Source organism: Aulonocara sp. 'chitande type north' Nkhata Bay, linkage group LG19, assembly GCF_057382095.1.
Source record: "Aulonocara sp. 'chitande type north' Nkhata Bay isolate Kocher_YH1m ecotype deep benthic linkage group LG19, A_spYH_male_GT1.1, whole genome shotgun sequence".
Lineage (NCBI taxonomy): Eukaryota > Metazoa > Chordata > Actinopteri > Cichliformes > Cichlidae > Aulonocara > Aulonocara sp. 'chitande type north' Nkhata Bay.
In genome coordinates, this window is record NC_141362.1 from 6583391 (window position 1) to 6605551 (window position 22161).

The window sequence follows — 22161 nt, forward strand, 5'->3', positions numbered from 1 at the left end:
TCACTGCTCATGTTAGATAAAGGCAATAAATGGAGGGCAGATACAATTTGATAAAATGAATTTAAAAATGTAAACACAGTGTTGTTGACTGTGTATTTGAACAATAGTAACGTATACCAACTGGGCATAACATTATGACCACCTGCCTTGCCTCATCCAGCTTGACTTCTTTCCATAGTGCATCCTGGTGCCAGGTATTTCCCATGTAAGTGACGCAGATGTATCCGGTTTTCCACACGATGTAAAAGATTCATCATCACCTTTTTCCATTCCTCCGTTCTCCAATGCTGATGCTCACATGGCCACTGTTGGTGCTCTCGGCATGGATATTAGTCAGCGTGGTCACCCTGACTGGTCTGCGGCTATGCAGCCCCATACAGAACAAATTGTGATGTACTGTGGATTCTGACATGTTTCTATCAGAACCAGCTTTAACTTTACTGGCAATTTGAGCTAAAATAGCTCATCTGTTGGATCACATGGAACAGATTTCGCTCGACACATATGAATGAGACTTGGCTGCCCATGACCCTGTTGCTGGTTCACCACTGTTTCTTCTGTGGGCCTCTTTTGATAGATACTATCCACTGCAGGAAAAACCCAGAGCCCGTCACAGGTCCTTGTGAAAGTTGCTTAAATCCTTACACTTGCCTCTTTTTCCTTCTTCTAACACATTAACTTTAAGGACTAAATGGACTCTTTATCTGTATAAGGTCTTTAAGTCTGAGCTGTGTCCGGGTCCAAAGTCAAACGAACACTGCAGCATCACTGAGAGTTTAAAAACTGTATAAATTCTGTCATCTGTAATAAAATGATCAGTATGGCTGCTCTACCAGGTGTAACAATTAAGTTTAACATTCAGGCATCCATGAAAACAGGTTTTATGAAGTTAAACAGAGTAAGAAGATAGCAGGGAGTTAGCTCGCTAGTTTCCATCTAAACATACCATGTTCTGACTGAGGGATTTCTGAAAAAATTAAAACGTACAGCTCTGTTATCACTTCTGACATAAATGAAGACAGAAAACTAAACAGTAGTGACGTTTGTAGGGCTACTGAAGTTGGGCTAGCTGGTATGTAACGGTGTGCTACATGGTGGCTAGCTACACAGCTAGGGTTAGCATACTATAAACACATTACCACAGTGAAAACTTTTTTCCACTTGATAAAAGTTAACGTGAGGGTTCCCGATGGTTAGGGACAAACACAATTGTATGACAGAATCCTGAAAATGGACCAAACAACTGAACAACTGAGATAATCCATCCACAATACCAGGTTAGTCATTAATATACTGCTGCCTGTGCTGGGCTGTAATCACATAACAAGGTTTTAAAAACTGAGCTTTAGAATGAACAGTGGTAATAAAAACTGAGAGAGGCGGACAGTGATTACAGCCTTTTTTTTAGAGGCTTCTTCAGATTAAGTAGAACAAGATACAAAGCATTAAAATACGTTAAAAACACAACAACCTTAATAAACGCAGAGTAGTTTGGACCCGGAAGCAGGGTTCATATGTCAACACTTAAAGACCGGATATCCCACCCACTAACAGGAGCCATGAGCCATTCACTTTACCTGTCAGTGCTTATAATGTTAACCTGAGAGGTACCAGATCAGCGTGTTAGGACAACTGACAAGCTGGAACTACAAAATGGTCCATCTTTGAGTGCAGAATGGAGAAGGAAATAAAAACTTTTACCATGGCACAAATTTGATGACAAATTATGAGAGCAGGGCCCTCATAGAGGCGTTTGTGTAATACGTGAATGAGGCGAATTCTTTATGTGTGAAGTATTTTCTCTTCTTTTCCTTAGTACACGTAGATTAATTGTTTTGCTTCTTTATCTACTGGCTTCCTTAGGGTGCCATCCACTGCCCCCTTAAAAGCGGAAAGAATATCACTTTGACCTCTGACACATCCACTTAGTTCAATTGCCATGTTTACCACTCTCACAAAGTACCCAAGTGCCACGTGAGTGCTGGTTCAGGACTCAACTCAGCCTTTTGTACTAATGAGTTAGCATGTTCATTGCCACAAAATTGCTTAAATTTCAAAGTAAGAAAGCAGAATATGATATTTCTTTTTATTTGACTTGTGTTTTTAAAATAAATTAAATTAAATTTTATTTATATAGCACCAAATTACAACAACATTCATCTCAAGGTGCTTATATACAATCAGACGACCCCCTATGAGCAAGCACTTTTTGAAAAAAATACCCTTTAACCAGATATAAAAATAATGGTTATCACACACTGGTGTGTAATTCAGTTGTTTTCTTTATTAAGATAGATATCTCTAAAATCCATTATTGGCATATAGATTTAAACGTGTATAAAAAAAACACCCAGCACGCCCCTGCGGGCGGTTTATCCTTCAAGCTCGGGTCCTCTACCAGAGGCCTGGGAGCTTGAGGGTCCTGCGCAGTATCTTAGCTGTTCCCAGGACTGCGCTCTTCTGGACAGAGATCTCCGATGTTATTCCCGGGATCTGCTGGAGCCACTCGCCTATCTTGGGAGTCACCGCACCTAGTGCTCCGATTACCACGGGGACCACCGTTACCTTCACCCTCCACATCCTCTCGAGCTCTTCTCTGAGCCCTTGGTATTTCTCCAGCTTCTCGTGTTCCTTCTTCCTGATATTGCTGTCATTCGGAACCGCTACATCGATCACTACGGCCGTCTTCTTCTGTTTGTCTACCACCACTATGTCCGGTTGGTTAGCTACCACCATATATATATATATATATATATATATATATATATATATATATATATATATATATATATATATATATATTTTTTTTTTTTACATTTATTTTAATATCTGATACAGACTTATGAAACCAACCACATTTGACTCAGTGGCACAAAGATTGTCTTCTGAGAGTCTTAATGTGGTTGCTTGGTCCTGATAATGGAGCATAATTAATGGCTAGATTATATTTATATCTGCCCTCTGTTGATTGTTTGAGCAAGCCCAGAGCAGCAATTTAGATGTGAAATCACTTTAATCTGTTTTCTGCAAAGACAGCAGAGATGTCATAAAAGCTAGTGCAGTAATAAAACATTTTTTTTCCACAAATTGTTCCACAAATTGTTCCAACATATATTTTTCACATTTTGAAAGAAGTGGTCAAAGGTTTGTGGACACTCTAACACAAACCCCTAATGGAAGCATTGATAAGTAGTTTGAAAAATTCTTTTAGTAAAGCAACATAAAAGTATAATGTTTCAAACCTAGTAAGGATTCCACAAGAGATTGTTCAGATTACATTTGGTAAGGTTATTTCGAGCATCATGGATGTTAAATCCTCAATGGTGACACTGTCTTGGGTCTATTTGTTATTTTGTTTTATAGTGACTCCCTTTGGACATATGTACTCTAAGATTTGATGATGTTTTGTTGCAGGAAGTCCTGTTTGGTTCTACATGCAAGTGGCTCCCATCAGGAATGAGAATGACAAGGTGGTGCTGTTCCTCTGCACTTTTAAGGACATTACCCTCTTCAAGCAGCCCATCGAAGATGAAACTACTAAAGGTGGGTGTTTTCACACTGCACAAATGTTTCTCTCCTTTTGTTGAAGATAAGTTTTGTGTGGAGGACGACGGAGGGCCCAAAGTCTTGACAGATTTGAAAACCCGACGCTCCCTAGTGCAGATGATGATCAGCTTGGTGCTCTGAACCACTTGAAAAGATTGTGTTGTGTTTCTGGTTTATTAGACAGCAACACACTATGAAGAATAACAGCAGAGCAGTGCAGGGCATGACATGTGACAAAATGTCTGAGAGCAAAAGAAATTAATACATGGCTGGATGCTCCAATGCAATCTAACGCCACTTGGCTTGTGATCGGACGTGTAATTAGCTTTCTTCATCCTTGTCCTTCAACAGCTTTTTTCTTCCTTTCTCTCCATCTCCTTCTGCATATGTACACTCCTACACTTTATTCTTTTCCTTTTATTACTTGATGTTTCTCTAAACTTCCTTCACCTTATCTTTAACTTTTCTTTATCATTCTCTACCTTTTCTTGCCCTTCATTTACGGTACTGACTTTCTCTTCCTTATCCTAGTTTCTTAGCTTTTCCTCCTCGTTCTTGCAGCTTTTTCTTTGAACACCTGTTTTGTTTATCATCCTTCTCTCTCTTCTTCTGTTTTGCTCAGTCATCGTCTTCGCCTTGCATTGAATTTTCTCTGATATTCTCTGGTTACTGATTGCTACCTCCGTTACATTCTCTGTGTAATTATGCCCATTATTCTTTTTATCCTTGCTGGCACAGTGCATTCCAATACCAGTTGGCTGACTGGTCCACCACTTTTGCTTCAAACTGCAGCTTTAGAGGTTTTTCCCCCTGGGGCCCTTATGATGTTGACACTTGTTCTTTTTTCTCAGTGGATGGCTGTGAAAATGGATACTCAAATTTACATTACCCTCAGGAAATGCCTGATATCGTTGGTGATCTGTTGACTTATCGGTATGTGCCATCGTCAGGCAAAATTTATCTGTCTTATTATCTCCAAGTTAATGTGATTTCTGTTAGTCTGGCATGCACTTTGTGTCAAGTTCCAATTAGCAAATTAGTCTCAATTGTCATCCACCTCATCCTTCTGCTCCCTTTGACTCTGCGTACCAAACTCTCCTCTGTCCTTTCTCTCACGCTGAGAAGTCTCAGAAGATTAGTACTTGCTACAAACCTTTTTCCTTTCTTTTGTTTTTCATCCCAAGCTGAATGTGAAAAAAGGAACATGTCAAGTCTCTCTGCAGTTTCCCTGCAAAGCTGTCAGGTTGTGTTTGACAAGGTTCTGATGCTGTCAGGAGTCACTGGAGGAGTGGGTACCGGTGTTATCCTCCGTGCCCTGACTGATGTACAGTGTCAGCTCCCCGCCTTGGGAGTCAGTTCTGGTGCTGCCATTCTGGTGTGTTTTCCCTTTTTACAAGGATCATGCACCCTTCCCCCTTCATTGATATACAGGCACCTGTAAACATGTGCGCACACATGCACTGATGTACTCCTGCCTCCTCGCTGCAAAGATTTCCTCACTGTTCTCATGTGTGTTTCTTTTAATTAATTAATTTAAAGTGTTCTCAGCGACATGAAAAACATGGCCTGAATCAAAGCAATCGAACGATCGAAGCCTTAGTGGATCTATTCGTCACATTAGCGTGTTGACATCTTTGTGATTTAGCTGTGGCTGCTGCCTCTGACAGTGTGACAAACTTTGCTTAACATTTTGACAAAGTGAGGCATCAAGTTTTATGCAGTATGAGTGTACTTAGCTTATCCAAGTTAAAGTATTTTTGTACAGTAATGGTGCTGTAGAGAAGCTCTAAAAATGTTGTATTAAAGTATTCTCACAAACATTACAGTTGTTACATATTAATAACCCCAAAGCTATGTAGAATCTGAAAAAGCAGTGGCACCAAATTACTGAGTTGTTCCCTCAGTTATGCTGTAACAGTATTCAATCAGGGCCTTTTTCCAGGAAGCAGGTTCATCAAACTCTGAGTCTAGCCATAAGATCAGAGTGAGTCCAATAGACTCTGAGTATGATCATCTTGAGTTAACTACATGCATGCGTAGAGAAAAAAGCTCCTCGTCTGTGGAGCTGTAATAACACAAGTTATAATTATGGGTAAATTGTACCAGTGCTGAATATGAACATGTGCCAGTAAGGCCCAGAATATTGATTTAAGAAAATAAAAATAAAAAAGGGGAAAGTTTAGTTCACTCTGTCATCATCAGACACAGAAAAAAAAAGTTGCATACAAATATTTACATTTTTCGTGCTCTCCATGGTCACCATTTATCTTAGCTAACGTGAGTTTTCATTAGCTAAAGCTGCAATCTTAATTTGACATCACAGTTTGTGATTCCATCTAATTATTCAGCAAGTTAACAGAGGAAAAATGTAGGTGACAGAAGCTGAAGATAAAAACATTGACTGACACATCAGACATGTAACAGTTTATGGCCACTTCATTTTTTTTTAAATGAAATTCAATCAGCATTTAATGTACTGATGTGCTGTAACAGTCTGATTTTTAATGTTAGAGGATTTAATTATTTCTTCCATTACTGGATAAAAATGCTTAATGAGATTTACAGAAAAACTATGCTTTGTTTCCCAGTTTAACCTTTTTTTAATCTGATCTAAGATCAGCCTTTACTGATAGCTGATAGCTGTCATACAGTCAGTAGTAACTGTTTCACATTTAACTAAAAAAAATGCAGCTTTCCAAGTTTTGTAAGACACGTGTAAGCTTTTATAGCGCTGTCTACTGTACATCAGCTAGATTTGACATATTTCATTATAGCTTTGGCGAGATGACCTATTTCAACCCATGAGAAACCAAGGTCACACAGGTGTTCTTGTTAAAGTTTCAACACTGACTCTCCCATAGCTTTCCTGACAGTAAAAATTGGTCTGGGCTCTTACGGGTTAAAATCAGGAATACAGACAAAATAAGCCCGCCTTGATTCACCTGAATGGGAAGAGCTGGGAAATTACCTCATCTGAAATGGATCTGGGCCTGATCTGGTCTGAATCTATGATCTTTATCCATTTTGGATCTGCACTGGATAGTTTCACTTTTCCTGTACGCCATCCTATGTTAACCCCACAGATGGTTGTGCAGGAAAATCTCAGTCGATCAGCAGTTTCTCAAACCAGCCTGCCTGGTACAAACAACCATGCCACATTCAGAGTTACTTAAGTCATATTTCTTCCCCAAACTGACACTCGTGACCTGCTGCCAGGTGATTGTCTGACTATATAGTTATGTTAACAAGTTGAACAAGTGTACCTGATAATAAAGTGGATGAATATTTACTGCCAATAAAGAAAATGCATTTTCATGTCTGTCAGTTTTGGATGGTATATTAAAAGTTTTTTAAAGTCATAGTTCATTAAAAGTCAAAGCAATGCTTTGTGTGTATAAAACACAACACTAATTTACTTAAAATTTATTTACAGTTAATATAAGTTCAAGCTAATGTAAACAGGGTTGGTTTGAGCAGAAAACAGTTTAGCATTTAATACTTTTAATCTTTTAATTTCTGACATTTCAACATGAAAATAAACATATTGTTAAAAAGGAATGGACTATTAAAGATATGGCTTCTTGTTCTGGACATGCATGTAAGTGCGTATAGTTTGACCTTTTAAAAGACAATCTCCTTGGTAACAAAGCTCCACCTCGCAGGTGGTGGTTTGACTGGCATACTCCAACTTCAGACCAGCTAGTGCACTGTGGTGTATTTCAGTACAGTACAGCTCATTAGAAGCCACAGAGAGGATGCAGCCTTTGCCTGCTGTGCCACAGAGCACACAGGGGCGTACTGGGTTCAGCAGTTTAGCCCGCCTGGTGATAAGGGGGGTGGGAGAGGCCGTTTGTAGGGAAGGGAGATTCGCTGCTGCAGGCGTTGGTGGAGTTGGCTCGTGCTGCAGACTAAAATTCACTCTGGGCTCCATCTCCGGCTGCTCCCACAGCGCGGCATGCCACAGCATGTCAGCGTCATCAGAGTGGGAGATATTGCAGTAAAAATCTAACAGGGGATTTCAAATTCATTGTGTGCTTTCTTGACACCGTGTCCCCGTTTCACCTAAAAATAAACCATTTATACACATTTATTGGTCTAAAACCTGGATGTTTCTGCATGTGAGAAGAGATTTGCATTCTTTCCTTCATGTTTCCACTTAAACTGAGCTTTAAATGGTGCTTCTCCCACGAACCTAAAACATCTGGATCGAGACAATTTTCTTTGCACGTGGCTGATTGTGGTTATCAAGGTGAACCAGCTGGCCGGTGCTTATTCGTCTCAGTATCTTCCACTGACTGAAGCAGTAAGAAAAAAAAGAGGAAAAAGAATACACAGGAAAGCAGAACTATTAAAAAATAATGGTCACTGTGTTGTTGTTGTTTTATGGTAGAGTGGCTGTGTTGACTGCTTTGCTTTGTCAGCACCTGTGAGTGCTTCACAAAGTGCTGTTACCTCAGCCTCAGGCGAGACAACATTTCAGGCTGACGGCTGATCACAATGAGTGACGAGTACTGTGGCAGGAACACAAGTGCCTCAGGCACTAAGTGTAATCCTTCAGTTTTTTTAAACCAATAGTTTGATTTAGCTTGACCAGTAACAGTTACCTTTACTCAAAGTGGTTTTGTGCTGTGGAAATTACAGTCCGCTCTGTTGAGAAGAACGGAAGTCTTTTTAAATGGTGACCTTTTTTTAAGGAATACAATATTTGAGAATGTGGAAGACATTTAATTGAATTGTTCTCCATTGTGTTTAAAAAATGCATAGATTTCATTTCATTTGTTGGAAATCTATCTGTGGCAGGGTGTGGCTTGGGGCTCAGCTGCAAGGGAGGCTGAGACACACCGGAGCTCCGTCAGCCAATTACGTCTCCCCTATAAAGAAATGTACCGGGACCTGAGTTGGGGTTGTGCGTGTGGCTGGCAGCTGAAAAGCTGCGACCGTGTATTAAAGGCACGAACAGCTAAATAAAAGGGGTCAAAACGTGCGAACTGTGTGGTCGGGTTCGTCACTCTGTCTCACTATCCAAGTTAGTTAATTGTAATCCATCTTTGGGTGAGAACAACTTGTCACACACAAGTTTTTTACAACTTGGAAAGCTCAAGGAACCTTACTAAGCACTGATATATTACAACAAATTGTTCAATAGCTACACTATATGTAAAAAAAACATAGGACCACACTGTTGAATCTTTGAATTTGGGTGTTTTCAGTCCCGAACACACGCGTGTATAAAATCACAGCACCTAACCATGCAGTCTGCTTTTACAAACATTTGTGTCCACTTGATTCAACCACAGTGCTGTAACTGAATGCCATCTTTGTAACAAGTCTGCTTGTATTCCACGATCAGCTGGAAGTGGCATTACTGCAAGGTGAAGACCCAGAGCAGCTCAGTCATGAAGTGGCAGACCACGTAAATTTACAGAGCAGGGTTGGTGAGTGCTGAGGCTGGGAAACGTTTGCCAACACTCTGCTGACTGATTATGGTATCTCCATCAGCACAAAAACTGTGTGCTGTGAACTTCACGGCATTTCAATGGCCACATAAAACTCATTTAACAATCGGACTTCCATTTTGGCTAAATGTCCAAATTATTGCTTGGATTTAGGGTTCTTTTTCCAAGGTTATCATTATGCAGCAATATTGTTAACATTTGTTGAATTTATCCTCTAAGTCATAAAAATGATTGGGGCTGTTTAATTCCACTCAATTCTTAGCAACAAACATGATTTGCTGCAATTTGCTTCAACCTGCGCCATACGTGGATGTAGAGTTAATCTTTAAAACCGTCTGTGACCTCTTGCCAAACTCTGTTGTGACCTCTATATCTCCCCTCTTACAGGACATCTTTTTTCACCTGCACTTCCAGGTATTACAAAATGAAAAAGAATGATGTGCTTTTGCACTGCATGTATATAAGTCATGTGTCCCACATGTACTGTTTATAAAGGCGCATGTCATGCAATGCAGTTTGCTGTGTGTAGTATTTTCAACCAAAATCTAATCTCAGACTCTACTTACTTTGGTGCGTGCACTAGTTCTGCTCCTGTGTTATTTTTAGCCGAATGCCTTTTTCTTTTTTTTTTTCAATTTCCATTTCAAGTCTGATAAATCACACGGTTGCTGCATTCTTGTGAAACATAGGCAGACGCAGCACTATTAACCGTGAAAAAGACCGCTTATTTTCTTGTCCTGCAGTTTCCGTTCATGCTCTCTGTGAGGGCTTTTTGTCCTTTTTTTGCCACAATGTACAGTGGAAGCCTGTGGGCTGTCAGTATGTATTTACGTGAATGCCAGCAAGACAAATTCTCCCATTTTGCTTCATGATGAAAATGTTTGTATGAAAAAGAGCCCATTGGCTCATTTTCTCTGCCAGCGGCTCGCTGTTTTTCTGTTAATGCATTGTGCTGCTCTGTAATGCATGCACATTTTACCGTGAACTATTCAGCCATTATAGGCAGCACAGAAAAAAAGTCTTAAGAATGACATGAAAATGATAAGAATTACATCACAAAGGAAAGGCGCTACAGTCAAATCATTCTTTGTCACGGTTTCTAACATAAATTCATATGCAAGATTTAGGTGTTAGAAATAGTTCAGGTTTCACAACAAATCACGTGTCATGATGGATTTCCCTGTTTAAGAGAGTTAGTTGTGGACTATTAATTTGCTGTCATGAGTGAAAAGGATGCTTAGTTAATGTAAGCCTCGATCACAGCTCCTAGTGGTCAGCTTCATAGTAAATTGAAACTACTTGAAAAGCATAGGCAGCAAGATTTTTATTAGTAATGATCTAGTTTATATTGTTAGCAGCTTGTTAGCCAACGTAAACATTGCTTTTCATGCATTTTCAGTCTAGTCCTTGTACCTTTTTCAGAAGAATGTTTAATATCATCATCATCATTATTATTATTATTGTGATCTATGAGCCATTCAAGTATAAAAAGGCACCCAACTCAAGGATGATCCAGTGTTGTCTAAACATTAAATTTGCTGAATTAATTACTTGCAGCCTCTATCAAAAACATTTTATATGTTCCAGTCTCTTCAGCTGAATCTACAAAAATGCCAAAGATAACACATCTTGAAAGGCTTTGTCCCCAAGTTGATTTCTTATAAGTTAGAACAGGGCTGCCCAATCCCAGTCCTCAAGAGCTACTATCCTGCAGCTTTTAGATGCATCCCTACTCCAACACAGCTGAATCAAATGGTTTGATTACCTCTTCAGCATGCCATCATGTTTGGCAAAGGCCTGATAACAAGCCATTCATTTGATTCGGGTGTGTGGGAACAAGGATGCATCTAAAAGCTGCAGGACGGTAGCTCTCGAGGACCGGGATTGGGCACCCCTGAGTTAGAAACTCAGCATTGTGTGTAGTGTGTCCCTAAAAATTCTGAGGAAGAAAGTTTTTAGTGTTATAATGCATTAGTAGTGCTACATTAATGTGGGTCAGCATTGAGGGCCTCTGCTCTCTCCCTTGCTTGTTGAAGTTATTTGGGTTAGTGTGTTTTTTTGGCTGATATCCTGTCTCACTTGTGCAATGATGTCAGTAGAGAGACCAACTAGGAGTCTCAGAATATTGTGTTTTTATTATTATCTCATATTATTAATAGGTACATTTAGCATCCACTGAGCAACATTGACATTTTTTAATCAGTAGCCACCTTGACTAAAAATTGGCAGTTATGCGCCAAATCAACTCGAGCTGCATTGTGTCCTACACAGTAATTTGTCTCATTGTTTTCCCAAACTGGTTGCCTTACTTTCATTTTGACAGTACATTTATGTTCATAAGTTCCCAGCTTTACCTCTGACAGCTGCTACTGCTCAGCATCACTGCATGTTACTTTAACCCCCTCCCCCAGCCAGCATCCACCTGTAGGCTCTGGGGCTGTATTTATTCATCACTTCCCAATTGCCCCATGTGTTGTATTTGTTGTACTCTGCTGCAACCATTTCAACACATCTACGCACAGAATGTTGTTTACTCAGCAATATCTATTTACATGTACACAAGTGAGCACAGCTGTGTTCTTGTGAATGAAACATAGGAATAATATTATTAATAATAATAATGATGAGTAATAATTATTTGTAATTTAACAGTTTAATTGTAACAGTCCAAAGTTTGAGGAAAGAAAAAACTACACCCTTTTTTAAAAAAACAACCCAAAGATAACAAATTAAGCCTTTCGAGATGGGATGTGAATTTGGTAAATGGACAGGTAAAGCACTTTTTTCTGTTGAGGATGTGACAAGTTGTTCATATAGCATCGTTCAGACATGAACTTATACTCTGATGGATGCAGGGAGGAACTCTGTACCTTTTTCTGTATCTTGCCCACGGATACTTCAGCATACAAACTGGAGAAGCCAGGGATTGATTCACCGACCTTCCGATCGGTAGCCGACCCAGTCTTCCGCCTGAGCCGCAGGATGTTTCGTGGGTTTACATGTATTTTTGTGTAAATATGAAATTAGAATCTTCAAATGTATTAGCTGTAGTTGTTAAAAGGTAATAGGTAACATTACAGCATAAGCGTAGGAAGTATACAGGTAATATTAAAGCGCACTGATGTAGAATGTGAGGTAGAAAAGATAGGAACACACTGCAGGGATTATGACGAACAAGTGAAATTGATCAACAGCCAACAAAATACAGTATATTATACAGTGAGTTACACAATCAATGCTAGTGTACATATGCTGCAGCAATTTCCCTGAAGAATATATACTTTAAAATACTCATTTTAGCTAAAAATTAAGGCTCATTTTCTGTGGTTGTGCAACACCAACTTTAAAAATGTGTAGAAAAAGAAAAGAAGCCTTAGAAACTGAAGCCGTACAGTAAGTTTTACAATAGCTGCAGCAGCAGTTTTGCTCGAGGGAAGCTGATGATTGGGTTTCAGAATAAATTGGATGTCGTGTTGATATTCCTCCCGTATTGACATCAGCACAGCATTGTCTCAGGCTTTTCTACACCGCTGCACAAAGAAGTGAGCGCCTGAGTTTCTCTCCGTTCTAACAGAGAATGAAAGGAGGATTTTCACATAGCTGGAGGCCTGAGGGTTAAAAGCCATTTCAAAGTCTGCTTTTTATTCGTAATGGTTTCTTCAAAGGGCCGGGTCGATCACGACGTGTGACTACTGTAAGTGATGTGCCCCTGTTGTGTGACCCTTTTCTCTTTGAAATATTTGATTTTATTTTTAGAGCAATAGAGCAGGAAGCACCTGACCTCCAAAACTGTGTTTGCTCTCACTGAGAAAGGTGTGGCCGTCATTACTGAAATGACCTCTGCTGACATGGCTGTATTTTTAGGTAGACTTACAAACTTTTATATGAATCTGTTTTTAGTTAATAATTACATTTTCCAAAGAAACTGCAGCTTTTACTATCTTTATTTATTGGAATATTTCTTATGACCATGTTTTAAAAAAATGACAAAGACGCACAAACACGAGGGCTCAGAGGGCTCAAGAAGTGTTCGTTCATCTTAATCCTTGTTTTTCTAGTTTTTTCCATGAGATGAAAGAATCAAATGGAAGTCAGAGATAGGACGGAAGGCTTCAGTTTAAAAGACCAAAAGAGGAAATTCAATTCAATTCAATTCAATTTTATTTATATAGCGCCAAATCACAACATAAGTCGCCTCAAGGCGCTTCATAGATACAGAGAAAAACCCAACAAAGATCTATCTAACAATACTGATTGGGAAACATGGGACGGACTATTAACATGGTTTGATCCAGATGTGTGAGATGCATCTTCAGCATTTCTGTGTTTGATTGGTTATGGACGGCTCTTCTCTACCCTTTTTCTTCTTTTGAACTGGAACAATTTACAATGACTGTTCACTTCTGCCATTTAAACACTGATTTTCACGACTATCAGGGTGTACGGATCTCTGAGTGTTGCATGCGGTCGACCGCAGATGATAGTGTGAATAAATATCAGATTACTGGGAATTTCCCTAGGAATAATGTCTGGTTGACTAGTACATACAGACAGCAGGTTCCCTAAGCCTTCGCCTTTTCACAAGACAAAAATGTGCAAAATTTTCAGTGATTCCTGTGTGGTCAGGGCACACCGGATGGCTCTGGGTTTTGCGCTGTGTTTACATGAATTAGTGAAATGGAGACAAAATGTCATCTTTTTGTTTACATGAAGACAAATAATGTATTTTACTAGGAAGGGTTTTGCTGCTGTGCTAGAAGTGTAAGTGAGGCTCCCCACAGTTGTTGTCAAACAGGTGCTTAAATGCTACCATGATCTTTTCATAATCCTAAGTAGCTTCACTTTTAATTAAGAGTACAATTGGCATGAAGAAAGTGTCAGTGGTTTGAAAAATATTGGAATTATGACTGTAGTAGGTGAAAGTCCTGTTACTTAATCCATGGCTCTGACCTCCTAAAGCAAACTGTGCTGCTTTGCAATGAAAGCACAGTGATTCAGTAGACAACATTTTGTGAAAATCTGATGAACTGCTGTGAGCCTTGAGCAGGGAAACTGCATGGGCAGTGGTAACATACAGCTGCCTGGGGTCTGATTGTGTTTGTGTAGCTCATAAAGTATCAGCTGACATAGATGACAAGACCGGTTAAAGTGTAATGACTGTGATTTTGGCAATAATTGACTTCTCATTTTTTCAGGATGGACCAAATTTGCACGGCTAACACGTGCACTCACCAACAACCGCAACACCCTACAGCAACTGGCGCCTATTGGCAAACCTGAAGTCAGCCATAAACAGTCCAGACTGGCGGAGGTGAGCACATACGTTATATGAAGAACATTTTTGTAGTTTTTTTTTGCAGGTACTTATCCTAGGTCCGATGAAAAAGTTACTCAGTGCCACCTATAAAAAAAAAAAAAGAGACCCAAACCAATTTTGGCACATCGCCCCTTCAAGGTAATCATCTCGTAGATTTGGGTTTTGCATAATGGCTCATCACTGGTGATAAGAACCAGACCACAGATTATGACCCAAAGATGTACAAGTGCAACAGGACTTCATGGAGTGATCTAAAGTTGTGTTTGAGACATTGTAACTGGCCAAGAAGGGGACATGTGCTCATCTATTTATTACTTTGTTATTTTCAGGATGTCCTGATGTAGGAGACAGACATATGTCTATGTCTTTATAATGTTGGGCTTAAGACTTTCCTGTTTGGCAAAGCTTGTAGCTAGGGCTGGATCAGGTGACACTGAACCTACCCTTAGTTATGCTGCAAGGCTGTTGGTGGCTATTAATTATGAGCTATTATTAATCTCTGGCTCTCTTCCACAGCATGTCTTTTATCCTGTCTTCCTTCCCTCACCCCAATCGCTCGCGGCAGATCGTTGCCCCCCGAGCCTGCTTCTGTCGGAGGTTTCTTCCTGTTAAAAGGGAGGTTTTCCTTCCCACTGTTGCCAAAGTGCTTGCTCATACAGGGGTGGGCAATCTTAGTCCACGAGGGCCGGTGTCCCTGCAGGTTTTAGATGTGTCCTCGAACCAACACAGCTGATTTAAATGGCTAAATTAGACTGAGATTGCCCACCCCTGTCATAGGGGGTTGCCTGATTTTTGAGGGTGCTCTGTATTATTGTAGTATCTTTACAATATTAAGCACCTTGAGGAAACTGTTGTTATGATTTGAGTATTAGCTTGCTCAACTTTGAGGTTTAAAAAGCTTTTTTCCTCACCTAAATTGTACTTATGCCATGTGTGCACAAGGTTTCACTAGATACAAATAGTTTTTTATCTGGCTGAAGTTGGTAACACAAGCTGAACTGCTCACACAGATAGATAATTTGCTGGTTACCTAGTAATAGCAGCTAGCTGGCTAATCCTAGCTTGATAAAAAAAAAGAAATTGTATTATTGTAAATTTAAGTGCGTTTTCTGTTTGCCTGCTAACCTTTAAGCAGTGCAAAACCTTCTATTAATTGTTCCATTTAAGCAGCAGCTTAGTTCTTCAACTTAAACTGAAAATCATTCCCATTTCTTCATTCTGCAAACAACATAGTCGCTAACTGTACACAGCAAATCCAGCATGTCCAAATTAACACTGTCGGATTTGATTTCAACACTATTAAAGTGTCTATATGGGTCCACACCAGAGAGTGTTAATTTAATTCTTTTTGGAGAGTTGGTACGTTAACTCTGATTTAGTGTTAAACACCAAATCTGTCTGGAGTTGATAATTTAACACTTGGTGTTAAGAGTTTATATATTAACTCTCAAAGAGTATTTTAGTTTAACTACGTAAGAGTTATCTTCTAATTCATTCTAAAAAGCGGGAATTTTACTGTTCTGAACTTCTAGAAATTTCTTTTGGAAATAAACATTTACTAAAAAGACGCAATGGTTTTTGAAAAACATTTATTCTGAACTGTGCACCACAATTTCAAAACATTTTCTGAAAGATGTAACAGTATACATGTTCTCACTTTCATTAGAATTTTGTTTATCAAAAGGTCTGACATGGTAAATGCAAATAACAGCATCTCATCACTTATTTCTTCAATACAATATGCATGTCCTTCATTCATCACTTTGTGGAACTTCAACGCACTTCTGCTCTCCCCCATATTCCATCTTCACAAGCATATCCTGTGTGGAGATCGAATAAAAATTAGTTGACATTAATTAATGGCACAAATAATCCAGTAAACAATTGCAGCACAGTAAAAAAAAAAAAAGGAATCCTCTTTGAGCCATTACTTGTGTAAAGTATTTTCCCAAAACACAAAGACGCAGGCAACAGGTAATACTGAACTAAATGTAAAACCTCAACCTTTTTCATTTTTACCTAAACCGTGTGCACAAAACTCTGGAGGGATCTAAATGCTACCGTGGAACCCAGTCAGGACGCCTGCTACTGCTGTTTGCTCGTGTTTTTTTATTTTTTTATGGGCGATCGTTTTCAGGCTTCAAGCAGCACCATTATACCAACATTTCACATTCTAGACATTGTTTTAGGTGTATTTGACCAAAAGTTTGACTGAAAATTCACATGCAAGCTTTTTTCAAGGCTGTGGTATTTGCCCGCAAACAATACCTTTCAGCTAGCTAAAACAGAATATTATGCTATCACCGAGCAACATGGCTAATGCCTTTCACACAGCTTTGTCTCAACTCCAAAGAGCCACAGAAGTAAAAGCTCATAATAATAATTGAAACAATCTTTGAAAAAATGACTTACCAAGCATGGCAAACAACTCAAATATGTAGAGCAAAATGTTCTGAAACGGCTTCACTTCAGCTTCGATTGGAGCCGTGCTGGGGGCGGAGTCTGTGAATTTACTCTGTTGGTGTCATGGCCCCTCTAGGAGTTCAGAGTTAAGAGGTCAAGAGTTAATGTTTCCATTGTAACACCTCCAGATTTGACATAGAAACACTCATTTTTAACACTCGATTTTAACTACTATCATTTTACACCTCAGAGTTACATTAAAAGAATGTGACTCTACTTAGAGTAAAATTAACTCTACTTTTGCAAGAAGACTATTAACACCAAAACATTTAACACTTTTGAATTTGCTGTGTAGCTACCCTGTCACACCAGAAGGAGTCTTCTGTATAAACACACACACTGTAAATTTGCCACCCTTGAAATATTTCTGCATCAAAAAAATCGCCGTATAAAAGATGTATAGCCTCCTTCTGACCATATTCCCAAAGCTCACTAAAAGAGAACATCAACTTTTACAGTCAAAAACATGCATATGCAGTCACAGGCTTCACCTTTTCCTAAACACGCACACCACCCTCCCCTTAACTGCTGTTGTTGGAAGTAACACATTCCCTGCTGCTCCTCTGAACTGTGGGCACCATTCAGGACAGGTGGAGAGACAGAATAGGGTGGTGCGAGCACTCCAAATGATTGTGCTATAAAGTTAGAAAATGGATTGCAGGGTGGAAAGAAGATGGTTCATTTTCCCAGTTTTCATCAACCTGTTTTATTCATGAATGTTTGAGGAAGGTGTGATGCCTTTAATCAGAGTTTGTTTGTGTTTAGTGCATGATGCAAGAAGTTGTGAGGGTTTCTGGGAAGGTGTTACCGACTCAGGTGTCCTAAAGGTGAAACAGAGGTGAACTGAGAAAGGTGGAGAAAAAGAACTACAAAGAGAGGGAAGAGAAAGGAGTGGAAGTAGCAACTTAAGAGGGAAAGAATGGCATGAGAGAAGGAGATGTGGGAGAATGTAAGAGCAGTAATGTTTAGGAGAGAAGTAGGAAGGAAGGACTGGAAAAAGAAATAAGTTAGACCTGGTATAACAAGCTAATGCACTCTCTTAGCCGTTTTCCTGGCCTGGTGCTGGATGGGTTGCAGGGTAATGTGTTGAGGGTGCTCAGCAGACACTGCAGGTGAGCCATCTGCCCTGCAGTCTGAAAGGCACAGCTGGCGTCTGTCAAGGATGCTGTTGAGTGTCTCACGTGTAAGCAGGGATGTGTGCGAGTGTTTTTTTTTCTTCTCCTCACAATGCTTCTGTGGGTTAATTGGCAGCCTCGTTTCTGAGCTGTGGTGCAGCTCTTGACCAGTTTGACTGACAGCTTTGATGAAGAGAATTAGAAGTGACTGAGCTCTGATGTTATGAAGCTTGCTGTTAAACCTCAGCTCTGTCAATCCATCGTTTTATTTAGCATCAAACTGAATCCCAGTGTGAGGACAGTTTGGGCTAACTGAGGCCATGCTGTCCCAACTGTTTTGTCAGGAGAAAATGATGATGACATGCAGTATCAGTAGTTTAGGGTTATTACTTGTAGTCATCGCAAATACAATAATACCAGAACCAGAAGAGCTGTATTGGTAGTAACTATAAAAACAGCAATTTTACTATTAGAGCTGTATTACTACTAAATATGTATATTTAACAGGCTTCTTTCACCGAATACAGAAACCTGTTAATGTGTTATGTTTGCGGCGGCAGAATATATTACAGCTCTGTAGCTGACACAAATAGACTATTATTTTGTATAAATAATGAGTCGAATGGTTAATGTGTGATCTGCATGTGGAGCTGCTGGATTTAATGGAGTCTGTTCTGTAGAGGTGGCTGAGCTTGGCAAGGGTGATCATCACCACGCTAGGAAATAGACTACGTATTCTTTAAAAAAAATGTTTTTAATTTAATTTTTTGGTCATCTATTCTTTCCCCCCTCTCTCCTTTTCTTCTTGCCAATTTCAGTCCCCCTTCTGTGTCTTCCCCACGTCAAGCCAAAATGTATTCATAATACATTTCTGTCACCAACAGCCTTACAGAAGAACAGACGTGATGAACACAGATTAAAACTGAGAGGAAAAACTTTTCCTTCACAGTGCTGAGCACCATGGGCTGATGATCGTTAGACTTAATAAACAAAAACAAAACAAGGACTGTTTTTGTTGAGCTTTCTTTCATCTATTTCACTAATTTAATTTCCCCCTTTCTCTCGTTTCCTTTCTGGAAACCGTGCATGTAGTTAGTAAAAAACAGAAACGTGCAACCGTCTTTCTTGGACTGCTGTTACAAACATCGCTGACAGTTAGAAATTCGCTTGACAGGACAAACTTTTCTCTAATGAACTAATAAATCGGACTCACGCTGGAGAAAGAACCAGGGGAATTTTAGCTTTCTTTGGAATTCTTGTATATATAAAATTTTCTGCTAATTCAAATCAGTATTAAAGGAAACCTGCAGCATCATGCTTTCCTTTAGTTCATTTCAATGCCACAATGTTGATATGAAACTGGTTTCCCAATGTTTCCAGTGTCTTTCACTTCATGCAAAAGCAGGTCCAGCAGTACAGTTAGTATGGCTCACCCGGCTGCTCTTAGCAGGATTCCAGGAATTGGCTAATGAAGTGAAAATGGGCTTTTAGGGAGGGATTTCTTAAACAGACAACAGATAAAAATGACTTGTTTCTGATAGACAATCAACTAAGAGCCCAGAGATAGAAATAAAAACAAAACAAAAGCTTACCCTTATGCATTCTCAGAGTTTAAAAAAAGAGCTGGAAATGCATAAAATGCATAAACAAAACTGGCAGTTCAATATTTACAAGTTTTTAACACACAAAGATGCCGAAGAGCTGGAAAATCACTTATTAATTCATGTTATTAGTAAAATGTACACTTAAATATACAAAAGCCACAGATGTCTAAAGCATTAACCTGTTTTTTACCCATACTGTACATTTACTGTTGTATTTTGTTTAGACTAAGGGTGCTTTTGATGAAGAACTGAAGTCTAATCATATTGCTGTTTCCATCTGCAAAACCACCTCCAGGTTTTGCAGCTAAACTCTGACATCCTCCCGCAGTACAAGCAGGAAGCCCCCAAGACACCACCTCACATAATACTTCACTACTGCACCTTCAAGACCACTTGGGACTGGGTCATCCTCATCCTCACCTTCTACACGGCCATCATGGTGCCCTACAATGTCTCTTTTAAGACCAAGCAGAACAACATTGTTTGGCTGGTGCTAGACAGCGTAGTCGACGTCATCTTCCTGGTGGATATCGTTCTCAACTTCCACACCACCTTCGTGGGGCCCGGTGGAGAGGTGATCTCTGACCCCAAACTCATTCGGATGAACTATCTGAAGACTTGGTTCGTCATCGACCTGCTGTCGTGCCTGCCCTATGACATCATCAATGCCTTTGAGAATGTGGATGAGGTAAGTTTGGGCATTTCTACTGTTGTTAGAGGTGCAATTACCTAGAATTCTCACAAACCTAAATCTCAATTCAGCCCTGAAAGTGGCCGACAACATTAAAACCACCGGTCTAAATATTGTGTAGCTGCCTCTTGTGCTTCCAAAGCTGCTCTGATCCATCAAGGTATGTTCTCCATTAGACCTGTTACGGTGACGTTGTTGTACTAATTACCAAGATGCTAGCAGCATATCCTTTAAGCCATGCAGAGTCATGTTGAGGTGGCATTTGGAAGCCAAAGCAACATCTTGAACCTCAAACCTTTTTTTAAAGTGTGGCAGTACGCATTGTTCTGCTGAATGGGGCTGAAGATACAGTTGACTTTACGAGGTGCACTTGTCCTGCAGTGTTGCTTTGGTTTTGGTACATGTCAGTGTAACATTCGCATTAATGCCAGGACCAAACATTTCCCTCTTGTCAAAGGTGCTCAGGCCCTTTTGCTCATTTTCTTCCCTCCTCCTACTCAACACATCCATTTCAAAATGTAATAGATCTGTTTCTTCCTAATATATTTCACCCCTTTACAGGTGCCATGGTAACAAGATGATTTATATAATTATTCACTTTACCTGTCAGTGCTTTTAATGTTGTGGCTGAATTGTGCACCTCTCAAATAACCTTTTTGACTATTCGTCAAATTTTTTGCCTTCTTTAGACTTCAGGGTTAAAAATCGTTACTGAAGTACAAGATGCAGTGAATGAACAGAAGCTTTTGAGCTTTTTTAAAATAAACAATGCCTAAGTGCTCAAACTTTATAGTTCTTCTAGGATTGTCTCGCTATCTTTTGTCTATTCATGCAGTCCTCGTCTCAATGCGTGATCTTGAGATGACGGGTTCGTATGAGAGTGGGCTTCTTCTTTTTGTGGCTGAAATGAGTAAACATTTAAAAGGGACTAATATGTTTCCCGGTACTGTTCTGTCTGTAGTCAGTCTGTCAGTTTGAGCCAGATGTGTAACAGATTATTTTCAGATGATTCAGAAGATGACTGATGATTGTTTTTTGATTCACCACATGGGCTTTAGTGGCTCCGTAATTCATTTACATCTAAATGAAAGGGATGTCATTACACAGCAAAAATCAGGCTTCGTGTTATACTTCCAAGATTACTGTAAGTTCTCTCGAGATGATGACTCATCAAGCCATTATGTCAGTCGTTTCCCACAGTTTGCTGATTGGTTGAGTTTAAAGCTCGGGGGCACAGATGAGTCACAGTGAATGTTTGTGACCCCATTTACACCTGCTATTAACAGGCAGTCTGTGTCTGCATGTCTTATCAGGACAAGGTAAGAAGGCATTTAATTCAGGTGTAAATGCAAATGTAAAATGTGATGACATTGGCCAAACCAGGTCTGGAGATGGTCACAGCTTGAGCTGTAATTGGATCTTGTAATGTAATTGAATTCTGTCCAGTGTGGTCACTATTTAAAGAAATAAAAACATCAAAACATTTGATGAAATCAAACATATGTTGGAAAGCCAAGAATTATGATTAATACCAAATGCAGCTGCAGGTTATATGTTGAAATCAGATGTACATGGGGTCATGTACTAATATGAAGGGGACGAATATGAAGCAAAATCTAAGCTCATCTTGCTTCTGTGATGCTATTAGGTTGTATTTTGGCAGATTTAAAATCTTTTTAGGTTAAAGGGATGCACAGAGGAGGAAAGATTTTGAATATTGGAGACAGGATTTGCTCTTCCTCTTCCCAGAAGAAAGTGAGTGTCTGCTCTAGGGAATAATGACTGAACATGAGTTGCATGGATTTTTAAACATGCTAAAAGGTACTGCCATCAGATTTTCAGAGTGGTGGAGAACTCCTATGTCCCAGCTTTTCCTCACAAGGAGGTTAGAGAAAATACTGTTGTACTGATGTTCTCCTGCACATTAGAGAGTTTGATTTCTGGTTAAGGTTTCATAATGAGATCGAGC

General features: G+C 39.6%; 1 protein-coding gene across 1 annotated transcript in view; it reads left to right on the top strand.

The window, feature by feature from the left end:
• The window catches only part of kcnh5b (potassium voltage-gated channel, subfamily H (eag-related), member 5b), a 191046-nt gene that overhangs the window by 13721 nt on the left and 155164 nt on the right, over nt 1-22161 (top strand). The window contains exons 4-6 of the mRNA XM_086274700.1: nt 3415-3543; nt 14198-14313; nt 19797-20189. Of these exons, the coding sequence (XP_086130826.1) occupies nt 3415-3543; nt 14198-14313; nt 19797-20189 (638 nt within the window). The remainder of the gene's footprint in view (nt 1-3414; nt 3544-14197; nt 14314-19796; nt 20190-22161) is intronic.